Source organism: Parasteatoda tepidariorum, chromosome 2 (genome assembly GCF_043381705.1).
Source record: "Parasteatoda tepidariorum isolate YZ-2023 chromosome 2, CAS_Ptep_4.0, whole genome shotgun sequence".
Taxonomy (NCBI): domain Eukaryota; kingdom Metazoa; phylum Arthropoda; class Arachnida; order Araneae; family Theridiidae; genus Parasteatoda; species Parasteatoda tepidariorum.
The window spans coordinates 42,413,465-42,424,531 of record NC_092205.1 but is presented as its reverse complement, the minus strand read 5'-3'; the positions used below and the strand labels follow the sequence as shown (position 1 = coordinate 42,424,531).

The 11,067-nt window shown below is 29.2% G+C and overlaps 2 protein-coding genes across 2 annotated transcripts in view; both read right to left on the bottom strand.

The window, feature by feature from the left end:
• The window catches only part of LOC107444102 (uncharacterized), a gene marked incomplete in the record, with an annotated part of 17,273 nt that overhangs the window by 5,121 nt on the left and 1,085 nt on the right, over positions 1 to 11,067 (bottom strand). Inside the window, 2 exon segments of the mRNA XM_071177493.1 lie at positions 8,361 to 8,485; positions 10,711 to 10,831. Of these exon segments, the coding sequence (XP_071033594.1) occupies positions 8,361 to 8,485; positions 10,711 to 10,831 (246 nt within the window).
• LOC107444105 (uncharacterized) lies at positions 5,040 to 8,335 on the bottom strand. Its single transcript, XM_016058182.3, has 2 exons — positions 6,294 to 8,335; positions 5,040 to 5,706 (listed from the first exon to the last, which is right to left on the bottom strand). Exons 1-2 carry the CDS (start codon positions 6,543 to 6,545, stop codon positions 5,281 to 5,283), a joined length of 678 nt encoding a protein of 225 aa, XP_015913668.2. The 5' UTR covers positions 6,546 to 8,335; the 3' UTR covers positions 5,040 to 5,280.

The following is an 11,067-nucleotide window of genomic DNA, read 5'->3' as shown; positions in this document are numbered from 1 at the left end:
GGGGGGGGGGGTAGTTTGCTAGAGGGTTGCACCCCCTTATATATTATTCTGCCGGCGCCCTTGTAAATAAATTATATGTTTGCAGTTATTTTTGTGTATAAGATAAGGCTGTTTTTATGACAAAGATTAATAAAGCAATGCAAAACCACGCTTGCAAAATGTTAATGATAAGAATATTTTTTATCTACAGAAACCATTGCCTTATTTGAAAGAAATTATTACTCAATTTAAAGATGAGGTTAAATAAATGAAGAAATATTATTAAAAATATATAAACTTACATGCTTCGTCAATCAAAGAAATATGGAATCTATCTTCTTCTTCAGTACGTGCAGTATTTTGTTTCGTAAATCGCTATTATGATTCCCACATAATATAAAGTGAAAGTGAAACTAAGTCTGTTCAACGAGAACTGATAGTGAAAGTAAATATAAGGGTTGCTGTTTGATCGCCAACGTTTGCCACTTCAACGGTGTTTTCGCTGAATGGGCGATTTCGTTTGATTCGACAAAGCTTTCGCTTTTATAGAAAAACGAAAACGATATTCGGTATTTGATATCTTAAAATTAGATAAGAAAGCGCAAAATTAAAATATTTACATGAAAATACGTTTCTAATTGTTTCAGTAAACACATAATTTTATTTTGAGAATAGTTTTAATACATTTTTTTTTAAGTTTAAACTAAATTAGTTTTAATATATTTTGCATAAATATCTATGCAAAACATAACTTTTATAATTCCATCGTAAAAGTCGTATAGAATTGAAAGAATTTGTTAAAGAAATACTCTTTATTTTCATAATTAAAATTTTCTTTAAAATTTTTTAAAAGTTAAATATTGTTTAAAATAGTTTTATGTTTCACCGATTGATTTAAAAATATGTTTGAAGGAACTGCATTTATTTGTATTTTCAAACTGCTATCTTTATACTTCCAAGGGAAGTATTAAGAAAATAATTACACTAAAAGAAACTTGGAACTTTTTTATATGTCTCATAAAATCTTTTGCTTAGAAAAATATACCCACTTAACTTATTAAAAAAAGCAGTTTGTGAGCCTCGAATTCAATAGGTTTTTGAAAATAGAATGAAGTATCAAAATTATTTAATTTTGCGTAACAGTTGAGTTTCTATAATTAATTAACAACTGTACCGAAAGCAAAAATTATGATATTAAACTACGCAGACAAGAACAAAATTTTAAGAAATACGGTATTAACGACGGATAATATCGAATAATTATATCATTAAAAAGTAAAAATGAAACTAATCTCAGGATTCACTCTAAAACCTTGTAGAATCCTCGTTGTTGGAATTGATATTTATTACTAGAGAATTAACAGTGTTTTCGATCTCTTCATCCAAATCCCACATCACTTTTTCGATTTTCTGAGTGCTCAATGCAATTTTTCCACTTTTCAACTCCAATTTCATTTAAACTTCTTATGCACAATCCTTCTACTTCCGATAACTTAAAAGTTTTGTTTACTTCCCAGCAAAAAATAACTGCAGTTTTTCTACAGAACTGAAGTAATTTTGCTGTTTTTCTAGAGTTAACTGCAGATTCTCTGCAGAGCAATCTCAACTGTAAAAACACTCAAGTTATTTTGCAGCTAATGAAGCAATTTCTCAGTAATTTATTTCGAAAAACTTTTAGCTATTTTCTACAAAATTACTGCAGTTTAAATAAGGTCACTTTATATTTAGAAAAAACTGAAACTTTAAATCCGTGATTATTCTGCAGTAAATTTGAAGTAATTATGCAGTCATTGTTTCTGAAATATACTTTCTGATGAATCTGCAGAAAAACTACAGGTACTTTGCATTGTTGTAAAATTGAAAGAGTTTGATGTCTTCAATCTTGTTTTCCTGGTTGGGATATCAATTTTTTTATAATGTTTGTCTTTTTTTTTTCTTTCTTTTTTTTGATTATATAATAATTTCTTATAATTAGGTAAAAATTCTAAACATATATATTGATAATGGAAATATCGTACACTACCTATATTCTCAAAAGTTAAAATCCATAAAATACATACTTGATTTAGTTGTAATTTTTTATAATTCAGAAGCAACAAAAACTTTTATGTAAGATTTTGACACAATTTAATTGGTGCAAAATATGCCAAAAATTTAATAAATAGATATTTAAATATTTCTGTATTTTAGTAAACTTATTACTAATCTTATATTTATTAATTTTTATTATTCATATCTTTTACTTAAGAAAGCTATGTTTGCACAAAGTTTATGGTAAAAGCATTATTAAAGTAAAGGCAAGTAGTTAATGTTAATTAGTTAAATTTTTTATTCGACTTCTTACTGAGCTAGGATTATTGCAGAACAAAAAATATACTTACTTTTTCTAATCAAAACAAATATTTACTTTGGATTTTAAGCAAATTTATATCAAAAGAGTTTACAAAATTGAATTTGAAAAGGAATATTTAATAAGAGTTTTTGCTTGACTGATAGGCGCCATATGTGTATTATACCGGCGCCAAGCAGACCAAGTATTGCGCCAAATAGCACGCCGCTTTGTTTACTTTCACTATCAGTACTCGTTGAAAAGACAAATATGAAAGTCTCTTGACTGCAAGAGGAATTTTTTAAATGTAGTTTTGATCGTCATTTGTTTACTTGCTTTTACTAGTCCTGTTTCATTTTCACTGATTTTTATTTAAAAAAATCCATCTTCCTTTATTCTTGTCGGGGAGGGGGTAATTTAAAAAAAATTCGTAGTTTCATTTTTCTTTAATCAATGGTGTGCGAAGTGAGGAGGTCGAAAAATATTATACCAAACACACAGCTATCAGAGTCATCTTATGAATGACTAAGAACACTAAAACATTAAATCTGTTAATTTTATTTTACTACATTATTAATATTTTTACAAATAAATATTTTGTGAAGAAATTATTGAAAGCAATTACAATACTATACATAAATATAATTAGTAAAATTATATTAGGAAAAATAAAATTTTATTATAATATCCTCTTAAATTTACATAAAAATTCAACCTTCAATATGATTTGAAATTTTTAGAAAAAAAGAACATCTTGCCTATGTTATTGCTATTAAAGTTATTATAAACATATTCTCTTTTCTTTCCTTCAGCAATTACTCTCATTTCAGGAGCAAAAGAATTGCCCGAGTATTCAAATACTTCTCCACATCATTGTTTTTAACTGACGTTTTGGAACTTTTAAACGTATTGCTGTGCATTGGTAAGTTCGCGAGAAAGAATTAAAAACTCAGAACAATGCAGGTTTCAAGTTAAGCTGTTAAACTTTTAAAGCTGTTATTTTGTGAGCGTGAATCAATCGGCCATTGAATGCAGTTACTTAATAATCTATATAAATATATGTACTGATAATAAAATCAAGTGAATATTGAAAAAAATAGCTTCGACTCTTCAATTATGAAAGAAAATGTACTTTTCCGTACTTTTTCTTAAAATTTTTTTAAGGATTATTACATTTCTTTGTATTACAATACAAGTTTTTTGTATCTTTATCATTGAAATAGGTTTTAATTTATAGTTTCAGGAAATTTTAATTTTTATGAGTTAAGGAAATGCATGAATTCAGGTCAGTTTTTAAATATTAAAAAATTACACCACAAACGCCCTTCATTTTCACAAAACTGCGGCTTTTCCCCGTAATGACGTTTTTAAGCCATTTTCAAAATAACAGTAGACAGCGATAAACTCTGATTTTTGATCTCTGACATTAAAAGATAAAGTAAAACTTCTGGATGGAAAGATTATCTTATCGTATTCGTAGTCAAATAAATGCAGGACAAAATATTAGATATTTGAACTGTGTACATCATATGTTTAAAACCATATTCAGTTGTGGAATTTTACTGAACCTATTTTTCAGTGCTCCAAAAAATTTATAAATCGAACGTCATGCGCATAGTCCATTAGGAAACATAGTACCTGAAGGACTTGCTAAATATGCTAGTTTTTTAAAAGTTCTACGTAAAGGTATAGTGCTTGGCGTCAAAAAATGGATATTGTTATGAAAAATCAATTTTAAAAAAAAGAAGGAGTTAGAAATGCACTGTTTGCTGCTCTCTGCTTCAGAAACTAGAAAATTCATTCTTGACAAATTTCAAAATTAGTAATGACTGAATGAATGAATTAGTTCCACTGAAGACACTGCTGAAAGGAAAAATTAAATTGCGTCAGGCCTCTTCAATTAAAACATTTGCATGAGAGCCTCTTAAATTGTTTGCATTGTTTTCTAAATTATTGTTATTGGGACATTTACAATTACGACAATTTTTTCTATTTTAGCAGAGCTAATTATAGACCAAAATTTCATAAATAATTTTTAGACAAACTATTTGTTAAAATTTAAGTATTTTTATTATTCGACCTTTAGTATTTCATGTGTATATCATTTTAGTCTAAGAAGTTAGTTTGGGTTAAGGAGGTAAAATGACTGTTAAACATATTTGGAAGTTGAAGATACCTATCGATTCTCGGTTCTACTTTTATGCTATTTTTAATCGTTATTGGGTTGATTACTTTCCACTGCTGTTCACTGAATGTGCTATCTGTAAAAAAGTTCAAGAACTAAATTCGGATTTAAGTGATATAAATTTTGCTCGGATTTAAATTCGAATGAAGTTCTGATTTAAGATCTGCTGTTGTGTTTTTGTAAGCTATACAGTAAAAACTATCATTTCATATCGAATTTACTATCAGTAAAGATTTTGTCTAAATTTAGAAATTATTTTTAGACTCGTTCCGACTTCAAAAATTGTTGTTCCTGGTTCTAATTTTTCATTTGGACATAACTCTGAATTAAACCGAACCGAATTTTAGTCCAAAAATGCAGGTTTTTTTTGTCAACAAGCAATGCAAATGTGCATTGGTTTACGGGAAAAAATTGGATCACTACAAGTAAGAAAATTGAATGGAGTAATATGATTAAATAGGGTTCAGAAAAGGGAAAGAAAACCTTTACTTTTAAATAAAAAACGATGAAGGAACAATAGAACTGCTTTTAAAAAAACAAATTGCAATAGTTAATATTTTTTTATTCAAGTAAATTAAGCTTAATATTTTTTTCTCTAAGAAAAGCTTTGATTATTTTGAATTTGGTGGTACTACGCCATTTTTATCATCCAAAGCATATCAACTTTTGGTTAGCTTTGATGCGTTCATTTTGCTGCTTGATTAAGAAGACATATCGAGATCCTACAGAGCCATAATAATAAAAAACTTCATAAATTGAACAAGCTCGAATATTAAGCAGTTACTGTTCAAGCAAACCACGCTGGACACTTTCCTTCTTGTTGCATCTCTTCTTCTGATATTACTGACTTCTCTGCTTTTGGTAGTACAACGCCATTTTTATTATCAGGAGGATCACAATTTTCGTTTAACTCTGAAGTTTTTATTTTACTGGTTGATGGACAAGATTGAGTACTGTCTTTTTTCATTAAAACGCTTTCACCTTTAGTTCCATTTTGTAAATTGCTATCTTCTAGATAATTTGTATCTTTTGGCTTACAATTAATAATTTCTGTTTCGTTAAAACAACTATTTAGTAGTTCTTTTTCAGTAACGGAAGTGACAAACACCTCATTGGTTTTTTTCCATTCGTGAGACTTTCCTTCGATTTCAATTTCATCAGGTGGTATCAATCCTTCTTTTTGAAGTATTCTCAAAGCCATGTGTTCAAAAACCTAAAACAAACAAGAAATTAAAATTGTTAAATTTTAAACAAAACTGCTTAAATTGTTTGACCCCTAGTTCCCTTTCCAGTTAAACATTTAACAATAATTACAATTAATGCATTAGATTTTAAACCAGGGTGGATTTTAAAAGACAATTTTAACATTAATTATAGCAAAATAACTATACAGCATGTAAACTGCACAACATATTGAATTGAATGAGATTTTTGATAATATTAGGTAAGAAAACGAAGTATCGAAGGTCTTGAAAGATGGTTGCAAAATAAAAAATAAGATTAAAAACAATTTTTAAGAGATCATATGGAAATGTTTTCCTTAATGCACGTTTTTAAAGGTGTTTACATGAAATAAATGTTAAGTATTTTAAAATTATGCATTTCCATCTATTTTTTGTTGCCCACTCTCTTAGAAACATTATAAACGATACTAATATGAAATATCTTAGAGTGTCGTAACATTAGATATCCTACTATCATATAACCATGTGAAGAGTTAATTAAGCTAAAGAAAATTTCCATTTAGAGAAAAAGGATCGTAGTCATAACGCTAAGATCAAATATGTTTGAACATCTTACTTCGTTTACATTTCCACCAGAAAAGGTGTTGCATTCTAAAACCTCCAGATTTTCACTTCGTGCAAATTTTTTACCAGTCTCGCTTGATACTTCTTTTTCATTTAAGAGATCACATCGAATTCCAACTGTCAACAAATGAAGAAACGTTACAATTCTACCAAAAAATGTGATAAATACATATGTTTTTCGCAGAAGTAAGACGTAATATATGATTGTTACAAAACTTTGTTTAATTTTATAGAAGGAATACATATATTTATTAAACGCAAAAAATAAATAGATTATTCCAAATTTCAATCGACAAATTCAGATGGGTGATAGTAAGCATCAAGGAGAGAAAAATGCGAAAGAAGAAAGATAGAAAAAGAATACAAAAAAGAAAAGAAAGAAAAACGCGTTATACCCAATACCTCAATCAGTAGGTTATTTCGACTCGCTGGATGCTACTAAAAAAGATACCGTAAATCTGCTAACTTCAAGAAAATTATCTGCTTAATTATTATAAAAATTAATTGAATCATTCTTAACCATCCATAAAAGCCATTTTTGAACGTGGCTCTACCTTTCGTTCTCCCAGATTAAACCTATGCGTCTTTATTTGCAATTTTAAAACTCCCAACCGGGTGTAGGAATAATTTTATCACCCATCTGAATGTATAGGTCGAATATTTGAACATCGTGTAATTAAATGAGAAATATTCGTCTATTTCTCTACACAAGTTATATATGAACATTGCTCTGCCAATGATTGCATTGATACACTGTTTGAAACATTAAAAAGTATTGAGCAATAATATAGTCCAGATTCTTAAGAATTATAATTCGGTGATAAGTATACATCTTAAATCGCACAGTGCGCAAAATTAAATGCAGATCACACTGATTAAATTCTGATCCAATGATCGGAATTATAAGTTTAAGGTCTTAATCTTAATGGTTCAAGAGGATAACCTCAAACATGCTAACTAATTTTTTTATTTATATCATAACCGTCGTTGAACAGCCGACCGAATTTTCAGTTTACAACTACTGATGTTCAAATCCGTATCATCGTAATTTTCAATGCAATCCAGAAGACGAAGGACTCCTAGATCAAGTATTGGGAGAAATTCACCTTTGTGGTGGACTTTTTGCCGACCCAATTTTATGGGTTTACGACGGCATGCTAATTATTTAGTGCATACGATATTTTAACTTGGGAAATCGGACGCAAAAAAAGTTTTCTCTGAATAAACATTAAGGGGTCCAAACTTTGGACCGCTCTCCTGATCAAACTATGGGAAACATATTTTCCCGATTACTGCTATCGCTTATATTTTAGCGGTCTAAAATCCAATTCAGTGGACAAAAATGTTTGCTTAAAAAGTGAAATTACGTTTTTGTGATTAATTTTGTAACTTAAAAAAATTGTCTGTACCGACCATTAGATCACAAATTATTCAAGAGGATTATTTTTTTCTTCTTTTTTTTGAGCACTGAACAATGGTTTAACTTGAACGGAAAAGTGAATCATTTTAACGCTAGATGAAATTTTTAGCAAGATCGCACATTTGCGATTCAAATTACCGGTCTTAGGAATCAATATTTTATTAATTTTCTGGAGAGTCTAACTACTTGAGAAGTACTGTTTAGCTTTAATGTTGCTAAGTTATTTGGTATGTAATGTCCACCCTAGTATTTTTCTGTTATTGGAATAATATAGTAATTAAGGTCTTATAAAATGCAGTAAGTCAATATTTAATGTGAAAAGAGTTTCATGAAAGTATGAAAAATCGTTATCAAGATCAGCATTTCTATCTGTGAGGTTTGAATCATCACTAAAAGAATTCAACTGCTAGGAATTTGAATTACGGCATATAGCAAATGTCATTTAACTCATATAAGAGTGGAAAAAATCTATTGGAGATTACTGTGTTATTAGCAAAAAATCGTTTCAGAAAATTTGCTGCAGACTAAATTAACTTAAATTTTAAATTTATCATAAGGAATCTTAATTTTTTTTATCAATTTGTTGCTTTAGAGTGTTCAGATCAATTTCAAAAACTAAAGTAGAAAATAAAAACTTACTTATAAATATAATGATTTGTGGATTCCACTCTCTCACATCCTTAATCCATTTGGAGAGTTCTAGAAACGTTAACACATTTGCAACATTATACAGTAAAAGAACACCGTGTGACTGTTTAACGTTCCTTAATATAAAGTGAAAATATTGTATTTGTGTTTGATATATANATTATAAATATATATACATACATATATTATAAATATATATACATACATACATACATTAGAAATAATACCTTCCTTGTACACACAGTGACAAGATGGTATATCCGAAGATCCCTTTCATTCGATTCAGCGTTAATGAAAACCATACCTCAAGTGAGTAAATAGCAATATTTAAATTTCTCCCCCATTCCCCTCTCCATCCAAAGCTCCACTCACGACATCATGAGTTTTTTAAAACTTACTATGAAGAGTGTACTTACTCCATAGTTTGTGTGTACATAGTTTGTTTCATACTTTATTAATTTTAAATATACAGCTTTTTTAAAGTTTGACTTCTCAGGAACTATTCAACCGATTTCGCTCAAATTTCGTATTTTACTATGTCAAATCAGTTACTTTAAAATGATGTAAAACATTTTATAATTGTAGGTAAAGATTTTTCAATTCAATTAAAAATTTCTCGAGATATTGCGTAATACGCAAAAAATAAAATTCACATTTTGGGTTCAAACTTTGGATTGCTCTCCTGACCATATTTAGCAGATTGCGGCTACATACTATATTTTGAGGGTCAAAATCTAAAATAAAGGTATGGATTGGAAAAAAAGTATGTTTATTCAGAGAAAGTAAGTTTTGTGCCCGATTTCGTCACCTCCTGGAAATATTTTGATTGAGACTAGAACGTGAAGATGAAGATCCGATTATTAGACCCAAAATTATTCTGAGTGATCCGTTTTTTTTCTTTGCGTGCTGTGCGTTATATTTAAATATACTGTGCATTTTCTTCTCATTGAAATTTTTTATCTCTTTAATTTTCAACATAAAGGGCTATGAATAGCTGTTACGAATTTACAACAGTTATCGAAGAAGTACAATATTTGCTAAAAGGCATAATTTCATATATATATATATATATATATATATATATATTGTGACATCACACACGTACGTCGATATTCTACTCCTCAATAGTTTTTTTCAGTTTTCGTTCATTTAACCACAATAGCCTTCTACTATTTTAAATTGATCAATTAATTTTTATATCGATTATTCCCACCTTAACTTTATCCGACTAGCGCTTTGCCTCTTTCCGCGTGCCTTCTTGGCGTCAGTTGAGGAAGCCAACGTGTGAGAGAAACATCGCTCTCATTTTTTAAAAACTTTTAGGCGCTCGCCTTCCAGATGAATATCTCACATTTCACCTTTTTATAAAGTATAGTATGGAAGTAAATTTAAATTAAAGTTTAGCAATTAAATTTTAGGAAAAATCCCATTTTTGTTTCAATTTGAACGTTAGCGGATTAAGACGCACAACATGGCGACACGTGTACCTGGCACCAATAGTTGGCGAGTTTTCCTAGTTGCAGTCCCCAAGTCTACGATGATCCTGATGTTTACATATTACTGATGTTCACAAGTTGTTGATTCTAATTTTTCCCTTTAAGGAAAAGGAAGTTTCGTCTGATTCAAAAATATGATCCAGAATTTGCGTTCCACATGAGGGATTGAATGCCATCTAAAAGAGAGCCAACTTCATCAATGAACCTTTATCAATGAGATCTGCGAAATAAAGTGAAGTTTTATATTTTGAACCATATGCCCTCTATGACTCAATATCAACAGCACTTGACCAGCTATTGAATCTGGAGATCCTTCTGGAACGAAGGATCAGGTAACTCATTTGGACAATGTTTTTTTAAAAGCTATACGATCTTCTGTTTATTTCCATAATATGACAGTACAGTAAAATTTCACATTTTTCCTTTTATGTAATTCCTGCGATGAATTTTATTCACTTTTTTTTAAATGTCCATTTTCCTATTATTTAAACTTCTTAAATCGTAAATATACGATATATGTATATTTTTTTTTTGTTTTTATAAATTCTTGAATTTAAAACAGCGTTTTTCCAAACCTTAGAGTGAGTAAAAACTCTAAAATTAAGTTCAAATAGTAAGAATAAAATGCTAAGACTTAGGGCAACATTTATGAGTGTTAATTTAACTCAACGTTTGTCTTCTCAACGTCGAATACAGCGATATTTACATTTGGTTTAAATGACAAGTAGCTCAATACATTTTGCGGATGAAATACATGAAATTTCAGATAAATTGAAGAACTATTTAGCAACAAAGAAGAAATGCGCACAAAAAACCTTCTATAAAAATAATTTTCCTAAACTTACCCGGGCACAAGATATCGAAGCGTCCATTGACCAGGAACATTATAAATAACAAATGTTTCGTTGAAGATGTTAACTATAATTCTATATCCTTCGATATCGAGCCCGGTTCTCCTATTGCATGCTATAAATTAAAAATAAGTTAGAGTAAGAAAAAAGAGTGAGAAATCATACCCAATATGATTGAATAATCGATAATTTAATAATTAGATTTTTTAACAAAAGTTAGTTCAAAAAACTTAATGACAGAAAATCATAACAACATGGAGAAGTTACAAGAAGTGGCCTTCTGCTGAAATTTCACATCATTCGATGGTAACAATACACGAACACAGGATTTAATTACTAGCAGTGTCAACA

What these genes read in the sequence shown, in the direction of transcription:
- LOC107444105 (XM_016058182.3), bottom strand. Translation starts at nt 6,545, where the DNA reads ATGTATTCCTTCTATAAAATTAAACAAAGTTTTGTAACAATCATATAT. An exon ending in CTGGTGGAAATGTAAACGAA is followed by an intron (nt 5,707 to 6,293) that starts GTAAGATGTTCA and finishes TGTTTGTTTTAG; the next exon opens with GTTTTTGAACACATGGCTTT.